General features: G+C 42.1%; 2 protein-coding genes across 45 annotated transcripts in view; both read left to right on the top strand.

The window, feature by feature from the left end:
* The window catches only part of SORBS1 (sorbin and SH3 domain containing 1), a 157649-nt gene that overhangs the window by 83758 nt on the left and 49741 nt on the right, over positions 1 to 24150 (top strand). For 5 of the 44 annotated variants that reach the window (XM_077183164.1, XM_077183196.1, XM_077183191.1 and 2 more), the window contains exons 1-8: positions 1885 to 2002; positions 10590 to 10645; positions 11481 to 11546; positions 13524 to 13619; positions 16589 to 16708; positions 18206 to 18232; positions 18405 to 18520; positions 22117 to 22488. In XM_077183164.1, coding sequence (XP_077039279.1) covers positions 1971 to 2002; positions 10590 to 10645; positions 11481 to 11546; positions 13524 to 13619; positions 16589 to 16708; positions 18206 to 18232; positions 18405 to 18520; positions 22117 to 22488 — 885 coding nt within the window. In that variant the 5' untranslated portion in view covers positions 1885 to 1970. Of the gene's footprint in view, positions 1 to 1875; positions 2003 to 10589; positions 10646 to 11480; positions 11547 to 13523; positions 13620 to 16588; positions 16709 to 18205; positions 18233 to 18404; positions 18521 to 22116; positions 22489 to 24150 lie in introns of those variants that run through there. The other 39 variants (XM_077183167.1, XM_077183170.1, XM_077183169.1 and 36 more) reach the window with 23 other exon arrangements.
* On the top strand, positions 20552 to 22108 carry LOC143694807 (uncharacterized). The gene is made up of 2 exons (XM_077183554.1): positions 20552 to 20561; positions 20652 to 22108. Exons 1-2 carry the CDS (start codon positions 20552 to 20554, stop codon positions 21572 to 21574), a joined length of 933 nt encoding a protein of 310 aa, XP_077039669.1. The 3' UTR covers positions 21575 to 22108.

Raw genomic sequence — 24150 nt, 5'->3', positions numbered from 1 at the left:
CAGCTTACTTTGGAGAATGTGGGGGTTTTTGTTGGCTTTTCTGGTTTGTTTTTGAGAGCCACATGGGCTTGGGGTTTTTTGTTTGGTTGATTGGTTTGCATTTTTTTTGTAAATAGGAGAGTAGAATCTGACTACTCAAAACATACAAATTATTTTCCATCACCCTTTACTCTGACTGTTGATATGTCTGAAATGACCCTCTTCCTCCACCCAAACCAAACACACCTCAAATGTAAAGGGACTAGAACCTAAACCCAGATCCAGGCCTGAGTTTTGCTAATAGTGTCTGGTATCTGCTGTGGTAGATGAAATCAAAAACCCAGGTACAAGCTCCCCAACATTAGTCTTTGGGATGTGGTAGTAAATGTGGGCTCCAGAGCCCTTTGTTTACTCTGATTAGAACTATCACTGCCATGTTCAAACTGAGGTTTGGGATTGGTCTTCAAAGAAGTAAAATAGAGCAGCCCTGTCTGGCCCCTTAGCCAATATACCAAGTTGGAGTTATGCCTATTTTGGTTTACAATGAAATGCTTCATTTGGTGGGAGGTAAGTACTGGGATGGTAAAGGATTTACTGGGGAGGGAAAAAGAAGAGCTTGTGTTGCTGAGTCAGCGTTTGACAGAGGATTGGTGTGGGTTTATATGTGTAGGTATTTAGAGACCTTTGTTCTGTGTCCTTTGCTAACATTTTACTGAAAGAATCAGTAGTGTAAGCTTTGACCTACAGAATCCGTTTTGCTCTATGCCCTTCTGCAATCAGCAACTCTTGCCATCTGTGTTGCTTTCTAGGTCTCATTTGAATGCTGAGATGCTCGTCTTGCAATCATTTTCAGTACATTTTATCAGTCTGTAAGTTTGGCAGCAGATCAATGTCTGTACGTGTGTATTTGAGGAATCAAAATCCAGGGACAGGCTCCAAATAGAGACACATTGGAGTGTCAGTCATGAAAGCCAGTGCTGGTGACAAAGGATAGTACCAAGAGGCTTAGGGGCCTCCAAATTATTTTCTCTATTAAATTACCACTTGGTCTTGCATGAGGCAGCCTCCAGGGTCTGAGTTGATGAAGTCTTTGTCCCATTTGTATGTGTTGTAGACATTGGCTGTGGAAGGAAGGGTGATTCTGTGCTGCAATTCGCCTTCTGACTAAAGGGCTGCCCAGGCCTGGGGATGTGAGATACTCTTGCTCTCTTAAAAGCTACCATCATCTCCACTCCATGGCAAGTTTTAGGTTGCCAAGCCACACTGTGGTGGGGGCACTCCACTCTGGGGACACCCTAGTACTGCTGATGGCTCAGAAACTTCTTTGATGCCTGTTACAATGCTCAAGGAGTGGGCATATAATATGTAGTAGCCATACAAGCAGTTAGTTTCCCCTTGTGTCATGTCAGGTATTTATGCTACAAATCTCCCCTGCCAAGAGCAGAAACTTTAGCTGCCCCTTCAGCTCCTAGACATTGAAATAGGATCTGCCATGTCCAGTGCTAATGAAAATTTTCCTTCCTAGACAAGTGGATGCTGCCTGATTTAAAAAAAACCAGAAAAGTGCTTTTCAAGTACTTTCCCTGTAATTTAACATCCCTTCAAGGTCTCTCTGTCACTTCACTTTTCAAATGCATCCCAATGCTACCCTGGAGCATCACCTCCAACCTTTTTCTCCTTCCCTTCCCCAGCTCCAGAGCTGCGGGAAGAGACAGTGTCCTTGGTGATGACAGTGGCAGGGGAGTGACAGGCAGGCTGGGTGGGGGTGGCTGTTGGTGAGCAAGCCTAGTGACAGGATGGGGTGACTAAGAACCAGCTGGCTAATTAAAGCACAGCAGTAGGAGGAGCAAAGTATTTAAGGGTGCCAGAGAGAAAGAGAGATGTCTCCACAAATTTCTTACACTTCAGCAGCCAAGTGACTGGGCAACACAGTGAAAGGTTTTCTTAACTCTTTCGTGCCTCTCATGGAGTGAAATCAAGAGACTAAGAAAATGGCTCCATTGACTGAAAAACCTGAATTGAGGTAAGGACACCAGTGTGGTTTTTAGTCACAGTTACTCACATCTACCTCTGCTAGACCTGCTGTGAGCTGAACTCCCAGGACTTTATATGACTCTGGTGTATGCTAATATACACTGAGTGGGTAGGTCTGGTGGGCAGTACACACTGATTTTCAGAATGCTGCTTTCATTTGGATAGGTATTTCTGGTTGCTGATCAGGCAAAAGAGGCAAATCAAGGTAGTCATTACATGGGTCTGTGTTCTCATTAAGGGAAATGGGCATGTCCTTGCCTCCTTGCCCTAGTGACTGGATCTTTCTCCTAATTATTTTTATGGGAAAGAGAAATTGAAAGGAGCTCCTGAATGAAGATTCTGAGGCGGCTACTTAAGAGGAAAGTGAAGAGAATGGATGTGGAATTCTCAGCAATATATGAATTTGTCACCTGAGGCAGGCAGAGTCAGAGAGAAGTAAAGATGAGGACTGGTTTCTGGAATGTAACTTTCTGCTATTTCTGGAGACACTTGGAATGTCAGACTGTTGCTTCACCCATCCGTTTGGTTTTCTGCAAGTGTTTTCAGTAGTGAGTAGAGAAGCAGACACTGTGTCCTTCCTTCTGGCATGTAGGTGACTCTGGAGGCAGCACAGTCCATCAGGACTAGCAAGGCAGTGGCCAGCCTTCTGAGCTTTGCTGAGACCATTTTGTGTCTGATATCCAGGCAGATGAATATAGTCCCCTAGCAATTTTGCTAGCATAGCAGTGCTTCCAGGTTGGAAGAGGTTAAAGAAAATGACCTTGTCTGATTTCAGCTTGCTTCCAACTAGGCTTGTCAGAGATGTGTTGGCAGTATTGTATGCCTGGCTCCCTGTGTGCTTTGGTTAGACTTAGCTCTTTGTGGTTCTCTGGAGGTTGTTGCAGTTGTTTGTAAAGGAGACCAACTCTCAAACAGATTTTTCTTATTTTGAAACTATAAAAAGCAACGTGTAAGACTGATACTTATAAGGCCCTGTTACACTATGCCAGATCAGCTAGTTATGGCTGTTGCATAGGATAGAGGCCCAAATCTTCCATCTTGGTATAAAATAAAACTATCACCTCTATGTATTGAAAAGTATTAGCTGTAGCTTAGTGAGTGTTTGTACAGAGCTTTAGAACAGCTAATGCTAGAAGAGGTTGTAATTAACATTTGGTGTGGCTGCCACAGTGAGCACTCATTCAGGCCTGCACAATTCCTCTGCCTTACACAACTGGAAATCTCAGGATGTGTCTGGAATGGTACAAGGTGATCTGTAGCATTAAAGTATCTAGAGCATCTGTTTTATATCTCAAAGGTGCATCAGAGTCTTCTCTTTAATATTTATGAAACGTTTGTAAACTGGATTTGAACTTTGAGACACTAGTCATTCTCTGATTAGTATTTCTACTTAATGCAACTTCCTCTTATTTACTACTTTACTGTTTGAGAGTGTGTGATAAAGGTGAAGACAGCCTTTGTAGTCTTTGTTATACAAAGTCATGCAAGAGAAGCTGCTGGATGTTGTTTAGATGATCTAATTGATTTGTATTTATAGAATGCCATTCACTGTAGTAAATGTAGTGCAGTGTTTGTGTCCCTCAATCCTGCAGTCAGCTGAATGGGTTCATTGTTATACATAATTAGGGCTTCTGGAATTTGTGTCTGTTTATTTACAGCAATTGTTCTGCCGAGGCACAAGTGGCCCCATGTCAGAGGTCTGCAGAGAGTTAGGTGCAGTACCCAGAGCACCCCAGCTGCACAGCTCTTACAAGTAGTCTCACAACAGCTTGAACTCAATGAATCCTCCATTTCTTCCAGCTGAAGTACAAAGCCAGCATCCTCTTGGCTAGGTGCGGTCATTGCAGATTGAAAGATTTTCCTTTTGCAACAAAGGTAAATTGGGTGTCATGGAACGAGTTCCCCCCTACCTGTAAATAAATTCCAGTTTCAGCAGTTGTGTGCTCCTTGCCCCAGTTCCTGCAGGAATCTCAGTTAAGTGTCCTGAACAGTCCCAGGTTGTGCTGTGCTGTTAAATGTTTACAGCCTTCCCTGGAGCTGGCAGCCTGAGATCTGTGCCCAGTGAGCTCCCTTTTATAGGATGTACATCAGCTTGTTTGTAAAGTGTTTCCTTCTATGAGATGTGATTGTACATATTGCATATAAATCTGAACAGAAATCTCAACTGCTGCTGCTGTCAAGTGCTGTGCTTTGTGTCTTTTGCTAAGATGGAGATGAGACTTTATTTAAAATATCCTGGAAAATGTTGGTTTTCTTTCTGAAGTTTCAAAATATTCATGTGAGTTGCTTGGGCGTATGGGTGTGGCAGAAAGGCATTTGTTTCTTCAGCTGACACCCACGATACATGGGCCAGGGCTACTGTCACCATGTCTCAGCCACCAAATACTAAAGACAGAGGGCAGTCATGACGGACTCAGGAGGAAGTCAAAGCCCAGTCACAATGTATTTGGAGTCTGTTGTCAGGAGAGTCTATTGTCAGGAGAAGAAATGTTTTGACTGTAAGGCAGGGATGTAAGCAGTTTCTTATCCAGAGGGAATGGTGCTAAAGTGCATGTCAAGTCTGCTGTGATCCAAACAACCTTCTGGATGGCTGTTTCTCAACCCTGAGTCTGCAGCAGAGCAGGAGGTGTATGGCTCAAGCAAGAGCCACCTTTCATCCACACAATCTTCCAGGTATAAGTCAGTGTTTTTTAATGAAGGTTTAGTGCCTAGTATGAAATTATTCCAGTCTGTTTCTTTGCAGGGAGGTTCCTATAGACATCAAGTCACTATCTGAACTAGCACTAATCATGGAATTCATTTTAGTATAGAGGTCAGAGGTAGAATGGACAAAAAGAGATAATTTACCTTTTCAGCCTTGCTGTTCAACTGCATGTCAGCTGTAGGCTTTGCTCGCTGCCTTTGTGACATTCAGTGGAGTTTAGACTTTGGCCTGCCGACCTTTTAAATTCTTTCACTATTTGCCAGATTTTAATGAGATGGGTAGCAGCATGCTAGCCAATTTCTTTGGGAATGCAATTGCATTGGAAGACTCAGAGGTGCAATTGCTTTCTAAAAATGCATGGATAGGGGTGAGTGCAAGGAGGAGGACCTGCTCAAACAGAAAAATTGTGCTGGTGCAAAGCAATTTATCTGTAGCTACTCATGAATATGATTTAGGTCGCAAATGAGAAACAGCATTCATGCCATAAGGGGAATGAGTTCTGGAGAAGGCTTCCAGGAAGAGCAGTGGAGGCGGGAAATTTTAGCAGTTTTAAACTGGAATGTGAAGTGTTCTTGCACAGGGTTGTATGACACAGTTGCCTGCAATAGCATAGGAGTAGGCTGGATGACCCAGAAGATTCTTTTCTGCCCCCTGCTCCACAAGTGGTGACCTTGAACTGAGTCAACTCAGGTTGCAGTAAACTTTGTTTACTCTGAAGCTGATGACTGTAAGATGACTTAGTTCAAAAGCATCTCGGAATTCTTAAAGCTGTAGCTCCTAGTTTACATTTTCTATTTAATTTTTGTTATTTAGAGAGGCACGTTCCTTATAAATTGCACAAAAACTGGCACCTATGCCCAGATAATTTAATTTGCTCATTTGGAAGGCAACAGACACGCACTATATTTAAAGGAAAAAAAGGAAGCAGTACTGCATTTGAAATGTGCTGTGTTTGTTTATTGTAACAGCTGTAAGTTCAATTATTTATAAGAATGCCTTATCCAAGCTGGTGTGTAATGATGCCATTTGTTTCATTTAGTAAGCTTTCAGTGCTCTGTCTGTGCTGTCTTAACACTTGCTGAAGAGTGTGTGGAAGCTGTTGTCTTGTACAGAATTGGTGTGATTATTCAATGTGCACTGCTTGCTTACTCACAGGTTTTTCATGACTTTTATTCTTAGGAGCATAATGTCTTCTGAAGGAATGACAGGATGTTCTTTAACCCTTAAAATAAAAATGACAGACAACATATTTCAGTATTCCAGAATAAGAGAATAATGATAGTTGAAAAGAGAGCCGATTGCCTGGGTTAACCTGAGCTGCCTGCTCTATTCTAAGTTTTTTCTTTCTTGTCACATTTTATATGATGCAAGGTGAGAAGTGCACAGGAGATGTGTTTTTCCAGAAAGTTCCTTTAAGCAGAGGAACATGCTGGTGGGAGGCACTGACTGCAGTGCAGCTCTTTGCCCACTTTCCAGATTTGGGACTCTATATTGCTGACGTGGCTCATTGAAGAGGAGCATTTGGGTCAGGGACACTGATGGCATTGTGAGAAAGGGTCTGAGCCAGGGTGAAACAAGTGAATGCTGCCAGTGATGTGTAAGACCTGACCAGGTGAAAAGTAAGTTTTGTGATTGCTAATCATCCTTTTAGTCTGAAAGCTTGCAATTTTTCTGATAGACTCAACTCATACTTTATACTAATATACATAAGATTTTGATTTTTCATTTAAATGCATCCACAAAACACTTAAAGCTCTTCTTGTATTTCGAGAGAAAACTTTGAAAATGTGAAAAACTTGAAACTGAGAAAAATAAAGGGTCTACATCTCAGGAATATAAGGGACAAACACAGTAAGTTTTGAATGTTCATCTCATGCATAGCAATTGGTTTAAAATGCTATGTGAGTCACCAGAGCTGTCAGTAATAACAAGGGAGGAAAGGAAGTTACTTTTCCCTACACTCATATTAGACCACCAAAAATAACGACTGCCCACGACTCTTAGCTGAGATACCAGTGACCTAAGAGCATATGTCCTTGCTCAGAACTATTAATGAGCTGTTTGTTACCCCTGCCTTTGTAGGGGGAGTATTCAAACCTTTAGAGCATGTGAGATAATCCAGACAGGCTGTACAGAAGTGGTTGCCACTTATCTGCATTCCTCCTAAATAGGCTTCTGAACATGCTGCTCTCTTTTCCACACCAAGTAGGGAAAGAACTGCAGCCTTGGAGAAATGTGTTGGGGGTGAAAGGGAGGAAGGAAAAGTTAAACATCCGTCTAGAGGTAGGACTGACCTGACAAGGAGTTGCTGTATGTTATGTATGGACATTGGCATGTTCAGGGTTACAGCTGCTGGTTTATGCCCTGAGGAATTCATTACCTTTCATTGTGTTTTGCATGTGTGCAGCTCTGAAGCCTTTGTTGCTCTGTCTGTTGTTTCAGGAAGGGCACTAATTCCACTCTGGCAAGGACACACTGGCTAGCTGGTTGGAGCAGGGAGCTGAAAGGAGACATGTAGGGGTTTTGCTTTAGAGTACTTTTTCTAGTATTTTTTTTTTCTTTGCCTGATCTGGCAATAGGGAGTTCTCAGTTTTTAACACTGACATGAAGGACCTCATTCTTGGCTCCCTTTGAAATGCTCCCTTCTGAAGTACTGCTGTGTGTCTGCAGGAACAGCTTGGCCATGAAAGTTCTTGAAGGGAGCAGCAAATGATTCCAGACCCACCTGTTTCCAGGGACAGCCTGTCTGCCCAGCCTAACAGGGACTAGTCTACCTAAGGATGTACCATCCAAACATCCCTAGCACCCTGGCTTACAGCATGTGCCTTCCCAGCTGGTACAGGCCAATACTTGGATGCACCAGTGCCGTGGAGCCCGATGTGTTACCTGGCTGGACTGTCCATCTGATCCCAAGAGCAGCCCTAGGACTGAGATAGGCCTAATAGGACTTCAGTTTGTGGTTTGGATCAAGTATGTGGCAGACAGGTAGAATAACTCTGTAGCCCTGATGCAATAAGGTGCCACAGCACGTTCTCAACTCCAAACATGCACTGTAATTTTGTCAATCTAAACAGGAGTTATTTCTACTTGTATGCAGCAGATCTGTGTGCAGATTCTCAGCTGATTAGAATCAGCTTTTAAATGGAGTTTCTGGAGTTAGACCAGTGCAGGGACTTGGGATTGGTTACTCTCACCCTGAGCATGCTGAATCCATTCTGTGTATGGGAACTCGAACTAAGCACGTATTTGAATGCTTGAAGGAAGCTGATTAGTTTCACAGTAAGTGAACACTGGATGCTTGTTATTTTAATTGAATTCCATAATTGCTAGTAAGTGTGGGGATATGTGGAAAAGTAATTTTTCCAGATCCAATCTAGATCTAATGAGTTTGTACCCATCTTCCATTTAATTTTAGCAATCTTCTTTAATTATTGCTTTGGTTTTTTCCTCAAATCACTTGTTTGTAAAAGGTAATTTAATCTATTAATGCTAAATAGTTATGCTTCTTTTTGGTGTGAATTTTTTCCTAAATGCTTTTCTTAGTGAAGGTCAGTGCTTTGCACTGTAAGCAATGTCAAGACTTGAATCAAAAAGACATGATGGAAATCAGAGTTTTATGGCAGTTGTGATGTCACTGTTTCCAAACAAATGAGACTTTTTAAAAGGGTGAAGCATGTGGTCATGAGTTTAATTGCTCCCTATTGTGGGAGGGGAAGTGTTGCTCTGGCATTGCAATAGCAGTGGACCCTGCCTTTGCCTGGACATTATAGCCAGTAAATTCTCTTTCCTCTCCTGAAAAGATAATATATTGAATTATTTTCCCCCACTCCTTTTTAATCTTGCATACCAGAGGAAGGCATTGCAACCTCTTGGGGATGCTTGGAGTGGAAGAAATTCTGTGTTGACTTGCATGAAGCCCATGGGGAGGGCCAGTGATGAGTTAAAACACCTGGGTATCAGCAACCTCCTCAGCTTCAGAGAGAGGTTGATCCTAAAGCTGAGATGAGATTTACTGCAGTGTTGCCCCTTCTTGTGCTTCTCTCCTGGCCCATGGAATGACTGGTAGTTATCCCAGTGAGTTAATATGTATCATTTTTCTATGGGTAGAAAAGCACAGAGTTGCTACAAATCTCCTTAAGCTGGATAACATAATTTTAGACTGCTTCTTTTTGATTTGCTTGAACTAAGGCATCTTTCTGGAATGCAAACAGAGATCAGAAGGATCATTATTACTAAGTATGTTTGTTCACATTTTCAGGCTGTGTCAACCATTACTATTTCAGGGACTCACATCTAGTATGAAATGGTAGAAATAAAAAGCAGATCCTGTATGGGCAGCCTTTCTAGTTGGACTCAGTTTTTTGTTGACTGATTTTATACTGTACTCCCCATTTTACATTGTATTTTACTGGGATCAGCTTGGAGCTAGGCTGAATCCTGCTGAGGATTCATGAACCCACAATGTAGATCTTATATGGGTATTTTAGTGAAGGAAATATTTAAACAATTAAGTGTTGGCAGCTATTCCTAGGGTGGCTTGCTGGGAAGCTCAGATATTGTCTCATTTCATAGACTCATCTGTTACTATACTTGCTTGTTGGGTTTTCTTTCCTTTTGAGTGTCTGTTGAACATGCTCATTATATTCTGGCTGGCATGAAACAAATGCTGGTTAGGAAAGGAGGTGCTTGAGGCAGGAGAACAAATTCAATTCCCTGAAGGGAATTTTCAGCTCTTACAATGTTCCACTGCTGCCTCCAATCCATGTAAAAGGAAAAAAAGGAAAAGTATTTCCAACTCTGTTGTTTAGTTTCTTGTTCCCCAAGCAATTTTCCCTATGCTCCTCACTTTGGGCTTCTTGGTTTTGCATGATTTTGTGATTTCAGATGCATATTTCTATTGGTGTCATGAAAGCCATAAACTGTGTGGAGCTGCACTTGATCTCACTTTATTTGGGAGGGGGAGAGATGGAGATTGGAACACAAAATTAAAGGACTTTTAATTCAACCTAGGATCTTTAGAGAGTTGAGCAATCTTGTCAAACACACTTTTTTTTTTTTTTAAAGTGCTCTTTGGCTATTCTAACCACCAATCAGTGACATTGAAACCTGTTTGCTGCAGGTATCAGGTCCCCAGAGGAGTGAGGACAGATAGGCCTCACAATTGTCCTCCACAGATTGGCATCACCATGAAAATTAACTTTTTCTTCTGATCCCCATCTGGTACTTTTTCTCTTGGGTTGGCAATTTCACTGCCTTTGGTAACAGGAGAATTAAACCTTCCAGCTGTCACCTTTCACTTACTGGAGTCTGATCCTGAAAATATCAGTAGTACTGCACAGCTGGAAATGATTGGTGCAGAAGTTATAATATGCATTTTAACAAGTGCATCTCTTCTGTATTGTTATATCTTTCAAAGGAGATACTAGCTTTCATATGAGCAGCAGATTGCCTTGAAATATGGAAGAGCTTTAATTTGAGGGTTTTAGTTTAAAGCTTTTAGTGTCACTTTGATTTTGTAAAATTCTCTCAAAAGGTGATGCACATTCTATATATTAGAAACCAGTCAGACTTGAACTTTGCCCTTTATAGACTCTTAGACTTAAATTACTATCTTTCAATTTCATATGAAGATAAGTCTTAAAGTCTGGAAGCAGTGCTTGTATTGGTTAGAAATAATCTTTAATTTATGATAATTATCAGAAAAAAAAAATATATGGTGCTTGACATGAATCCACTTGGCATTTGAAAGTAATTTTTCAAAAGAAACTATGACTGTTACCTTGACTCTGTGGTGAATGTTTGGCATTGTGTCCAGTGCTGTCTGGACAGACATGAAACATAAGGTAATCATTCTGCCTTTCACTCTAAACAGACATAAACAAAATCCAGAAGTGGAAAAGGCAAGTCCCTCTGCCACAATGAGCTCTGGTGAGTCTGTGTTGTTTTCTACTTGCACTCATTGGTGTTCTTTTCTATTGGTAATATTTCTGTTTGTTTCTGATGCAATTATTCACATTTGTTACTTGAATTTTGGCCCAAAAAGTAGCTAGAAACATCGTGAACTGGAGTAGGTCCTGTAGCTTTTTTCAGTGTGGAATATAAGAATTCAAAATTACTGATAACCTGAAAAAATCAGCTGAATTTGATATATTTTAGTAGAGATGAAAACATAGTTTGACATATGAATAGGAAAAAAATCAGCTGTTCAAAGAAAAACAAGGGACTGGGAAATGGGAGCTGATTGGGAAGAGGAAAACTTCTGGGCTTGTCTGGGTAACAGACTAAAACAGGATGAAAAATAAAGCAGATGCCAGACCTGAAGAGAGGTCTGTAAGATCTGTAGAATGATATTCCCACTTAATTTTAGCATCTTAGCAAGTCTCGACTAGGGTATCATGTCCTGGTTTTGGCACAACATTTTGAAAAAAATGTGAACTATTTGAAAAGAGTCCAGAAAAACATGACCTGGGAATTCAGTGTAAGCACTGATAAGCTTACAGGCTGGTAAGCACTGGAACAGGTTGCATTAGGGTGGTGCTGGAAGTTTGTAAGAACACGTTAGGCAAACATTTGTCAGGAGTGACAGAGGTAGATTTGTTTCATTCATGTTCAGAAACAGGGCTTTAGATGAGCTTTGGAGCCTCTTTCTAGCACTGTCTCCTGTGTTTCCCAGAATTTGCAAGAGCCAGTTTTATTCATGTCAGCTGAAGACCTTGTAGACTTGCAAAAATCTTGACTGAAAACCACTGCATTTGTCTTACAGAACATGAAGAAATTGATGTTACAAAAACTGTTGTCAATGGGCTGAGCAGCAATGGACAAGAAAAAGGTGGGTTAAGATCTCCAGAGACACCTCCAGAGCTCCTCCTGCATGTCAGCTGCTGATGTACTTGATTTTCCCGGAAATTCACTGCAGCGGGGGCTTCCAAATTCAGTTCACTTGGCGACAGACACAAGAAAAGTCTTGTACTGCACCATGCTAGTAACAGCAGCATTTCTTAGCTCAACAAGAGTTCTTTGTCTCTTTAAAGTGGCAGGCTGGACTTGCCTCTTTGTATATTTTTAGTGCTGTGTGAGGAAAGCTGTACACTACTTGTGAGCACCTGTGAATCGGTATCTTAGTGAGTTGAGACAGCATGGGTGTGTGGTGCCTGGGTGTGAACTGTGTTAACTTCAGGGAGAGGTGAAGGTCTGAGTCTGGGATTAAACAGCAGGAACTAACCATTTAAGTGATGAAAAAAATCTAAACAAACCAGTCTTCATGTTAACATCAGTGGGTTTGCAGTGTGCTTTGTAGCATTCAGTTTTGTGGAGTGACTGTGTCTGTTTTGGCAGAGTGAAAGTATGTGGGTATGGACTGATTTTCTGTTGGTTTAACTTCCTTTCTTTTCCTTTGATGCCTTTTTATAGTGGTTAGTATTTTGACTGCATTGTGGATGGATGAATTCAGTCAGTTTCAAAGCAGAACAGAATCAGGATTTTTCCTAAGCCACAGGCTGTTTGATTTGGTTTCTGTTGTATTCACAGGGTGTCTGGTCAGGAAGAAGTATGGAAAACAGGGATTGATTTGGCTTCCTCTTTTATAAAAAAAAAATTAAACAAACCTATCAAATTAAATACTAATGATTTTATGAGTTTTGAAAAAATTCAGTTAGGCTCTTTGCTCAGGCTTTTGATGCTTGAGACCCCTTTTCTAGGTTGTGAAATCTGTGCTCTGCAGTTTTGCCGGGTATCAGAAAGATCTGCCACAAGAGGGGGCGTACACACCACCCTGATGTCAGTGCCTCCCTCAAAGCTGGCCCAGTGCTCAGTGTTAGTCTGTAAAGTATTAGAAATGTGGCTCCTCTTACTCCTGATTTTACAGTCTTGAGATGGCATGGAATATGACAAGACATTTATCATTTTCCAGAAAATACATGCAGGAAACAGGTTTTATAGAAGAAAATCCTGGCTCTGCAGAATCAAGAATACTACTCAAATTATGCTGGTAGATTCTGATATACAAGATGTTTATCTTGGCAACTCCTGTTGAGCTTCACCTATGAATAGTACTGCCTTTTTCACAATGACCCCTCTTTGTACCCATTGGTTTGAAAAGTTTTGTAACAATTGCTAGAATTTTGCATAGTGCTATGTGTGGTTTTCCCCAATGTTACCACAGATAGTACAATTAGTATGCTAGCTAATGAAATCAAGTAGAAATCTTCAATTTACTGTTTATATGGATGGATTTTTTTTTCTGAAATAGCTATATGGATGCTACGCTTTAGCATGGGACCTTTTTCAAGATTAGTCTACTTCCTTCTGTTGTTGAACTTGTAAAAAATAAGCCATGAAATTCAGAATTAATGTAATGTGGCTAGGTTGATGTTCTTCTCTCAGCCTTTCAGTACTTGGTTTGGGTTTTTTTCACTTTATTTTGTTTTTGCTGAACCATATTAATGTTTTACTTAACATTTTTATTTTTGCATGTAGTGTACCTCAGTTAAATGATTACACTAAAATTTTTTGATGGCTTCTAAAAACTAATGCTTCCAGATTCTTTTGCCTGCAGCATAGTGGCAGTCAGCATTAGTTAGTTAGTCCATTCAGTAAGCAGTTCTGTAGGCTGCATAAAACAGACACATCCTGAATTAGGGCGCATGAAGGGATATTTTTAACAGTTGCATCATTGCTCTCTAGACTGCTTTTGTATTTGAAATTTCCTGCTATTGTGTCTCCAAGTGCATTAGAAAATTTTGTGGCATGCTTCCCAAGCTCTGTTCTTTCCTTTTTGGATGTGCCATTTACACTTTTGTGTTTGCAGCTGTTGACGTCCCTTTATGTACACGTTCTATTTCTGCCGTTAAAATAATCCCTGTGAAGAAAGTGAAAAGTTCTCCTCACCTAGTGCTGCCTACAGGTATCTTCTTTCCTCCCCTGCCATGCCTTAGTTAGCCATCATTGTCTCTCTCCCTTTATCATTGTCTCTCTGCTTCACCCACATGCTTTGGCTAATTCTCAGCTTCATGCTCCTCTCATTCCTCCCAGAGCTGCAGATTTCATTGGTAGGTAATGCAGTTAGCTCTTATGGCACAATACACTGTTCTCAATTATGCTGCTCTTCTGCAGACCTCATTGTGTCTGCTTGAATCTGGGATCATTGTAAGCTCTTCTACTAATGCTCGATTATGAAAAATATTGTTATTATTATTCTAGACTCATTTTGAACCAAACTCCTGAAGAACCAAAGAATATTTCCTGCATATCTTTGGTTTTTATGAAAACAAATGGTTCAAACATAGTTCAACATTGGTGGTATGGTTTTGTTTTTCTGTACATGCACTGAATTTAATCCACATGTGAATGAGTAAGGATGTTAGGCTGTCACCCTCTCCCCAAGAGCATGCTTCCCCACTAGAAGTACAAGATTATGCTTGTACTTAGCTGGACAGTCAGACTAGTGTAGCTGATACTGCTTGTCTCTCCTAATCTGTCACACATGTGCTTTGTTGGACTAGTACAGTGCTAATGTCCTGTTTATTACTAGCTGCTGGATTTCTATATTGAGCAATTCAGATTCTTGTTTTCTGTCATTTTTGAGGGAATACATCATTCCAGACATTTGTTTTCATCTCCCAAGGTGAGATAGTCTGGCAAGATTTTATTTTCAAATATTTTCAAAGCATTTAATTTTTTTTTTAATTCAGAGCTTTTTTTTCCCGACTCTTATTCTTTCGGTTCAGTATACAGGTTTAATCTGTTGGGTGGAAAATTAAAAAAAAAAGCATTGATTCCCAAATTTGATTCTCCTCCAGTGTGATGAAGATACTGTTTTGGCATGTCATATGTGTTGAGCTCTGCTTCCATTTCTCTCCAGTGCCTGTGAAGCAAATGTAGGCATAGGGTTGTAGGAGGACAGCTACCCTGCACCTTTTGTGGATGTTTATATCAGGCCCAGTGACTCCCAACATCATGTCCATGCTTTACAGTTACAGCACTCTTAAAATTGGAGTCTTGGAGATTAAACCTTTGTCCTTGGTTTGAAAGTGAGTCCATAGAGTCCTTGGGCTCTGTGTTGTGATAGCCAGAACTGCACTCTTGGGCGCAAAAGGAATCCTGACCCTACCTGGATCATGCAAAAATCAGTCAGAGAAGTCAACTTCTATTTCACCAGGAATGTGGGTGACCTTAAGCTGTGATCAGCTGTGGTATATTTAAGGATGAAACACCTTTTGATGTGTCTGGGTGGATAGTCTTTCCCCTCACAGAGGCTGCCTCAATTCTGCCTCAGTTAGCTAAAGGCTGAACTATAGGAAAGCATCCTCTGATTTCTTACTTACTCCATCCTTTTTATAGTCCTAAGTATGGATCTAAAACTGTGCTTTTTGTGAAATCCCTAAAGCACTGGAAGCCTATGTAAGGGCTTCAACAGTAGAGTTTCCAGAACAGAGGGCTCTCAGTGGGAGCCAGGAGTCTGGCATTCATTGAGTTTCTCCTCTTACTGCCATTGTTCATCTGGCATACTGATGTTTCCCCATATTGTGGCTTCACTGGCTGTGGTTTGCATGGTTTGCAGCCTTAGCCAAGGTTTTACCATGGTCCCTAGGCACTGTACTGGTGTGGGTTTGGTGGGATATTGCCTTGCTGAAATCAGCCAGGGTATACTGATCTGCACAAATGTGGGCTGTTGTCTGGACAATCAACAACAGCCTTTGCCCCCTCTCTCCAGTCTGAAGGCATCATTTTTGTTAAAATAGCAGTTCCTGGGGAAGAGCTGCATCCTTCCCCATGCAGTGATAGAAGGATCCTCAACCCATAAAAATAGAAATTATTGTGTCGTCACTTGTGTAATGCAGCATGCACTCAGTACCTCTTCACACTCCCTGTGCAGTCATGGTAGGGCTGGTGCCTCTGTGTAGGTAAGTGAAGTCTGATGGCAGCTGCAGGGTCACTAATAGTGGATGAGAAGAGGAGGTGATGTGTTCGTCTATGGAAATAGCCTAGAGAAACAAGACACTTTTCAGGCTTATGATTTCCAGAGGTATCTTAAAGGAAGCAACTCTCCAGAAAGATGTTAAGTAGGAGGAGAAAGAGAAGTAGCTTTGAAGGACTGGTTTGTTATTACTTAATAGGAGGACAGGAGGAGAAAACCCAGATCATGGACTGAAATACACAAAGGTAAGCCTGCACAGAAGCTGTGCTGAATTGTGCCTCAGCAAGGCAAGATCTGGTATCTGATCATGATCACAAGTTGATCTGAATAGGCATGTGTTAAATCTCCTACTTCCCAGGATTTGGGTTCCTGTGTCAGAAGGTGAAACACTGCAATGAAGTGGGGAGATGGCAGGAAGGTGACTTGCAGTGCCTTGCCTTTAGCTTGTATTCAGCATTGTTAGAAGATTTTATCTTCCAGTGGTCAAAAGTTTGTGTTTTGTTTTTTTTTTTCCTATTTCAGTCCTCCACAAAAGGCATTTTTAAGCTTTGGCACACAAAGTCTGTGCATTATGTCACTGGGACATCCCTATAGAAGAGCTACAGGTGTAATGGAAGACTGTCCTTGCTAGCACAGTATCTCTGTACAAAGTAGAACAAATATAGAAAATGGCCCTGTGACCTTTGGTTCAAACACTCCTTTTTTCCCCCCCTCCCTCTTAGCTCTGTTGCACCAACTCAGAACTTAACTGCTGCATTCATCAATTACATGACTATAAAACTGCTTTGATTTCTCAATGCTTTAAATACAGAGCTAATCTTCATCTGCACAAACATTACTAGATTGATTCACCTGGAGGCAGCCATGCTAAAATTACTCTAGCACTCTGATGGCTCCTGATAGCTTTGCATCATCCCTTTCTATGTGTTTCTTCTGTGCATGTGCATTTTCTGTAGAAATGGATCCCACAAAAGTCTGCAGTGGAAAAGGAGCTGTAACTCTCCGGGCAACCCCATCCTATGAAGGGAATCGGAATGTCACTTCACCATCTCCTCAGGATGCTGAGCAACCTGAAAGTAAGTGGTGGAAGGTTAACTGACATCTGTTACTCACAGTAACCTCAAGACAGGTCAGTCCAGGATCTTGGGCTTACTTTATAATTATGCTTTAAAGCCCAGAATTCCATAGCATAGTTGGAAACCTCTTGCAAGGACCAGACCAGTGGAGAGACTGACTCCTAGTGCTGGTTTCATGACTGCCCAGTCATTGACTAAAGTTTGTCAGGAGCACCAAAAACTCTCAGTTCTTTTCTTTCTTCCCCTCCCACCCTCACTGCTCCCAGGGCAGCCTGTGTCATCTCTTTTTACCCCAGGCATGAGGTGGAACAGAAGGAAGCTGAGCAGTGCTGCTGCCCCTGCAGCATTCAGCTGGGTTGTCAGGGAAGCAGGCAAAGCGTCCCCCCGCTGGACAGTGTTGCCACAGAGCTCTGCTGCCTTTCAATAGCAGATGTGTAATTACTTAATTGTGGGAGACAGGCACAGCATAGCAAACCTGGCCAGTGTCGTGGGTCTGGCAAAGAGGATGAACTCCCAAAGGCAAGATGCCGTTAAAGAGGAGGGGGTAAAACGTGCTCCTGTAAACAAAGCATACATTGTTTCTGACTGTATTGTTGGAGAAAGGGCAATTCCATTAATTCCAGCCCTAATGTGCCACTTTCTGCTCTGTCTTCTCCTGTTCTGCTCCACCCATGACCTACCCTCTTTTTATGCTTGCCTTTCTCTCTTTCTTCACTCCTACCCCCTGCTGTTGCCTCTCTCCTTTCTGTTGATGGCTTCATAAATTTCCAACAGCTTGAATGGCAATGGGTCCATTACTATGGAAATCAGTTCATTAATACTTCTTTTGCTGACTCTCTCAATTGCTTTATGAAATGTACTTTGGAGGTGGAAGAGCTTTGTGCATATAACTTAAACAACAAAATGGGTATAGGGTGGGGAGGACCCCAGTGAGAAGCAGGTAAATATTTGATGAGACCACTGCATGTAGCTGCAGGGACAGGCTTGTAAAGTGATGATGTATCTTATTACACCCTTCATGCACTTAGTCTGCAAAACTTGATCTATTTGTTGGTAATCCTTTATCTCAATCACATATAGTGATATTGTTAAGGATAGCTATGTCTTCATAATCTGAATACAGGGTCCCTACATTTCCAGTAATTTGTGGTGTCTGGATGTCAAGCTGCAACTTTAGAAAGTAGCTAGCTGGGCAGCCTTTTTGCCTCTGAAGTAAGAATGTCAATGAACAATTGTTTCTTCATTGCTCTGAATGAATTGCCTTGTGTTTACAAAGGTCAGAAACAAGGAGGACATCATGTTTAGGGCTGGTCTCTATGGTAATTACACAGCCCTGTCAGAAAGCATTTTATGTGTGAAATGAAGTAGCTTGACTCTTGACTTCAATTGGTACATGTTTTCTGGAAATGTAATGGTTTATTTTTTCCCCTTTTCTTTTCCTCTATGCCTATCCTCCACCCCCACCTCCTCTGTCCCTCCTTTCTGTGAAACACTTAGGTCTGGAGCCAGAAAACTCAGAAACAGGTATAAACATTGGCTGCTTCTGTTGTTACTTCCGTTGCTTATTGGAATTATTTCTTGTTGCCTGGGGGGAAAAAAGAAAGGGGGGGGAAGGGAAGGAAGAAAAGAGTCCCCTCCTTTCACTTATCCTGCAACTGGAGGGAATCTGTGATCTGAGTTTTCTTTCCCCTCGCAGATGATTGGAGGTCGTCGTCTAACACTGATGCCAATGGGGATGCCCAGCCATCTTCTCTGGCTGCCAAGGGTTATAGGAGTGTGCGTCCAAACCTCTCTTCAGAGAGCAAGCCACAGGTAAGCCTTTCTTCTGTGACCCTGAGGTGATCATCTGGGTTCAAGCACTGAATTCATGATCAGGAGTCCTGGGCTGAACTCCAAACTTGACTGCAGATGGGTAAGTTGCTGTGCCTCAGCTTTTTCTGCCTTTAAAATGGGGGCAGCACCGATGTCAGCAAAGTGTTGTGGAGCTCATGTATTCAGGCACACCACAGTGTTTCCTCAGTGGATGAAGGAGGAGGACAATGCTATTTGCAAGAAAAAAGGTGAAGTAACCATCTGTAATTATTTTGTATTTTATGCTGGTTTTTTTCCTAGAAATTGCTGCAGGCTGAAATCAGAGTTGCACCCTACATTAAAAATAAAATATTGGGGAAATGCCTTTCAGTTTTTACACTATAACTGACAGAAGCCGACAAGGGAAAGGTTATTTGTATGTGAAGGTAAATTGTTGAAGTCAGTCTGCTAAGAGAAGTGCAATGCTGTCCTTTTTATTTTTTTTTTTGGGGGGGTGCTCAGAAGCAGTCTGGAAGCTGGTAAGGAACCCCTTCGTTAGAAACTGGATTCTTGTGTGAAACAGAGTCCCTTTAAAGCCCAGTCCCCTATCAGTGTGACTGCTCCCCATCATCAAGGTCCCTTTAGCAATGCTACAGACCAGGTAGTGTAAGTGAAAGTGGGAGAAGGAACAGCTCCAATGAAGGTGTGGGAAGGAGCAGCACCCTAAAGAGAGACCCATTTCTGCTCAATACTTAGAGCTGTCCTGTAGCCCTTCCCTGGTCTTGTTGATGAACAGAGGGAGCACTGGTGCACATAATACTTGTCGCAGGAGTCTCAAGAGCTACTGTACAAACTGAGCTGAAATGGAAGAAGTTCCAAAAGGAGTGAACCTATTCAGAGGCAGAAGCCCTTTAGAACAGCACTAAACAACCCACTTCTTCACTCCCTTATGCTTCAGAAAAAGGGTGGGAGGGGCAGAGGGGCAACATGAGGACAGCAGATTTTGGAACAGCACCTGTAATTTTATGACACTTTTCTACATCTATATCCATATAACAAGAATAGGTACTTGCCACAACTTGTCATATATGGATGACTTTTAAGGATGTCTCTTTCCAGATTTAAATGTTGCAAGCTGTTAAGGCATCTTCATTCTCTGGTTTTGACATTTTTAGCAGTGGTTTAGGCAGCCTTTGCCCATAAAGGTATGACAACGGGGTGTTTGTAAAACCTACTTTTACAGTCTCCAAAGGGTTAATTTGCAAAAATCCAGGGAGCTGTTGTTCACCAGGTGGGTATTCTCTTCTTTCCATAGATCTTTGTTTTCAGCTACTAGCAAAAAAGTAATAAATAAAATGAAACCTCTGTATTGTTATTTTATCTCAAAACAGTTTGGCTTTCAGAAAAAATTCACTGTAATTGGAGATGCAGTAGGCAGATGATTTGGAGTTAGCAAGCTATATGTTGGCAAGTACCAAAACCAGTAAAGCTTTTCTTATTATTTACTAGAAGCAGGATTTCTCTCTTGGTGATCTTGATTCTGGAGGCAAATTCTGATGATCTCAGTTCCTCAAAAAACTGTAATTTTTCTGGTCTTCCTGAAAGTTTTTTCAGGATGGAAAAATCCTAAAGAGAATTGAAGAGCTGGCCTTTAGAATGAGGAAGTGCTCACTTTTTATTTAGCCAGCTACAGTAGGCTACAGCACTCACTTGATGTCTGCTTTCATTAGCATTGGCAATATTCACTTTTCAGCAGTGCACTTAACATGCAGAGATGGCCTAGAACTCTGAATTTGGCTTTGCAGTTCAAATGTCCCCAGTGCTGGGAAGTGTTTAGTTATGCAAGCATGAAACTGAATTTAGTTAGCCATGATGTTAAATCTTGACTGAGGCTTTCCCGGGGCACAGTGAGTGTAGCTGTGCAGGCCTCTTGAAACAACACAGTAGTGAGAATTATTGAGAGCAGAGAGAGAAACACGTAGGCAGGGACTTGAGGGCTGGGTTGAGTTTGTGTGCTGCAGTGAGCTGTGCTGAGAAAGAATGTGTGGGACGATGGATGTGAGTGAGTGGCCTTCAGATACTGTATTTGCTTTTTATTCTTGCTGTATTAAAACCTGCTTAACCCAAGTCTAATGATCAAATTCGTTCTGAGAATTTAATTTTTTTCCTTCCTTTTTCCTTTCATTTGATGCTGCTTCCTCTCTCCTTCCTACCTTCTTGACTCTGCCTGATCAGGCTCCTCCCCGTCCTCCTCTTCCCAAAGAGGAAAGCTTTGCATGGCGTCCTCGCACTGACACTAAAGCGACCAACCTGTTGCCAGTGCCCATCATGGACTGTGTGTACCTGAATGCACCCAAGCCTTACTCACAGCGTGCATCACCAAACACCAGTGCACGCTGTTATTTGTCATCACCTACCCCCTACGGGGCTGTCCCCAGTGGGAAGCAAGGCTTACCAGCAGGGCGTTCTCCCTCTTCAGGCCCCAAAGATGAGGTGCATGCTGGGCAGCCACTCTTGGAAAGTCACTCCTCATCAGGTGCATCATCCATACAACTCAACCCTGTCAGGGCAGATCCCAGTAGTAAGGCTGGAATGAATTCCAGTCATGAGACGAAGGCAGATAAAAAGGTCAGCAAACTATATGTAGCTTGTTTATCTAACAGCACTTGCTCAGGCGCATCTCAAAATTCCACTGGCAGCACACATGACCCAGCAGCCAGCACCAGTTTGGGCGCTGAGCTCACTCAGGCACCAGCCACCAACATTGTTCCCTCTGTAACAGACACTGAAAAGTCTCTTCCTGCTGCTCCTCCTCCTCCTATTCCTCCCAGGCCGTACTTTTACATTGTCCTCAGCAAAGACGCAGTTAGTTATGGTGCAGGCCAGCCCTCCCGGACTCAGCCGTCACCTCCGCAAGCTGTGAGGGACAGAGTGCTAGAGCCCCAGAGCACAGCTGCCACAGAGGACAGGATGAGAAAAGAGCCTTACCTTACTCAGCAGCGACAGCCACCATACAAGGCAATGGGACGCAGCATGGTACATGTTTTCTCCATAACCTTGTTTTCTTTCAGCTGAGCGAACAGTTCTTTAATTCGTTACAATGTTCCCTTAATGCTTTATTCCCCTCCTACCTTAATTTCTCAGCACTTGTTGTGCTGCCCTGAGTCTTGTGGTCTTTTACTTGATAATATTTAACACCCCATATGTGTCCCCCTCAATGTTGATCTGTGTGTCTGTGTGTCTGTGTGTGGTGTTTGCAGGGAGTTGGGTTGGACTGGCGAGGATCTTTCTATTGTAGGGACATGTAAAAGAAACAAGCTCTGTAATGTATAATGGTTAGAGCTTCTCAAGTGATGGTGAATGCTGAGCTGTTCTTTGTTTGATTTTAGCCTCACTACAAAGAACTGGAGAAGAGGGGTGATGAGGGGAAATAAATATTTTTGCAAAAAAACATTGTGTTCATAGAGGCCAGGGCTGCAAGCCTGAAGAAGTATGTCTCCTTAGGGGAAGACGATCTTTGTATCATTTTGAGTACATTCCTTGCATGACACAATATGGCTGCATTAGACTAAAGTAACAATCTCCCCCAGTGCATAACAACGCCTTGTTTCCAACAGGATGCCACTGCCACCACCTCAGCTCAGCCTGGAGTTATAGTAGTCCCCCTCCTTCAGGTTAATCCAGACAGACAACAAGAAGGCAGCTCCAGCACTCCACCACCGCCTCTGGTTCCTTTCGGGCAAGGCTCCGTATTCCCTGAGATTGTTCCTCCTGGCTCACCCTTGACTTTTCCAACTCTAGACGATTTCATTCCCCCACATCTCCAGAGGGGCTCCCACCATAACCAAGCACCCTCCACATCTGGCACATTACCCTCTGTTTACCCGAAACTGCCATTCTTCTCGTCACCACCTTCACTTGTCCCTCCAGTCACGGGGGCTTTGCACAGGGGCTTGAAGCCTGAAATCACTGGAGTCATCTCACATACAGTAAGCTTGCCAAGTACCCTCCTCGCCCTTTTCCTAAATTTGTATTCCTGGATTAAAATTACTTTCTCCTTGCAATACTAAACTTGAGGGAGGAGTGATGACTCACTCCCTGCCAGCAGCATGACAACTGAAACCGTGTTTGCGTCCTGTGCTAGTGCATGCAGTTTGCCTGCCTTGTGCAGTTTTGAACTTTGTTTTGACTTCTTGCAACATTTGACTGTCTCCCTTTGTGCCCGTTCTGCTGGGTGATGTACACCTTAAGAATCTTCACAGGATTTGCTCAGAGTAATGAATTCTGCATAAACTGAATAGCTGCAACTAACTGATCTTTTCAGGCTCTTTTTATAGCATCCTTAATTGTGTTTGAATAACATTTAAAGCAGCAACAGCAGGCCAGTTAAAGGTTAGGGCTGGCTTTCTGTTCCACTTGGAGCCACAAGACCATATGGTTTCCACACAAATCCCTGATAAAATCAGTGTAAGATTGCTGCCAGTATCCAATGACCTACAGGTTATAAGATCAGTTACTGTACTAAGAGTCCTCCAAGCATGGAGGTGCTATGCAATAGATTAGGCAGAGAGTATTTCTTCATTTTGCAATTGCTTGTCTTTGAAAATTTTAATAATTAGGTCCACAAGAGTTTGAACTTGGACTTTATTGTGTTCTTCTTGAGTTAGATTTTGTTTCTCGTTAAGCTCATCACCTTTTTAAAAAGTCCTCGAGGACAAGGAGGAAAAGCGTCTCTCAGTTAAAATTTCAGAGGAGGCAAAAAGTAGCTCCTTGTGCTGAAAGTCTTACGGCCACCTTTTTCTTATGCTTGCTTGTGGGGACAAGGTAGAAGTTCAGAAGAAAATGCATTCTCTCATGATGATGCTTGCTCTGCCCTTTGACTCTATAGGGATCTAGCAAACAGGCATGTGGGCTGGGGAAAAGTAAAAAACAACCAAGGATGATATTTTCAAAAGTTCTCAGCATTGGCCTTTCTATTTTTATTAAAATTGGTAGGGTTTTTATTGCAGAGAGCAATGAATGAAAGTTTGGATTTGGTGTTTTGGTTTTTGTTTGTTTGGTGTTCTTTGTTTGTTTGTGTTTTGTAGGAGTTTTTTTGAGTGTTTTGTGGTTGTTTTTTTTTTAATGGAGTCTATCTGCAGATTCCAGAAAAAAAACAATCAGGAGGCATCCAAATCTTAGAGGAGCAGTGGAAATTTTGCTGTACCTGACTTTCTTGAGATGAGAGCTTAAACATTTTTGGACATGCTCACTTCAGGCATGTAGTCACCGAGCTGTTTTCCACAATGATTTAAATGGTCTTTGGTCTTTGTTCACCCTCTTTGGTGACTTCACTGGGGCTGCTGAGCCTGTCCTGATCCAGCATCCCTCTTCTTTGAGGGATTCTTATTTGTAGTTTAGTTATCAAAGTGAAGCTCAAAGCCACTTCTCACACTTTTCCCTGACTCTTCCTCCTTATTGCTAATTGCATTGTTTGGAATATTATTGCAGTCAGCAAAGTGGAGCTGGTCTCTCTCTAGGGGACATCTGTTCCTGAAGACCATTGGTTATTTTCTGTCCCCATGAAGTGTCTATGGCCTGACCAGCTGCTGCTTGAAGCAAGATCACCTTTATCCAACAGAATAAGATTGTTCTTCCCCATTTTCCCTCCA

This window comes from Agelaius phoeniceus, chromosome 9 (assembly GCF_051311805.1).
Source record: "Agelaius phoeniceus isolate bAgePho1 chromosome 9, bAgePho1.hap1, whole genome shotgun sequence".
Taxonomy (NCBI): domain Eukaryota; kingdom Metazoa; phylum Chordata; class Aves; order Passeriformes; family Icteridae; genus Agelaius; species Agelaius phoeniceus.
The sequence above is the reverse complement of the archived record's forward strand: the minus strand, read 5'-3'. Positions and strand labels throughout refer to the sequence as shown.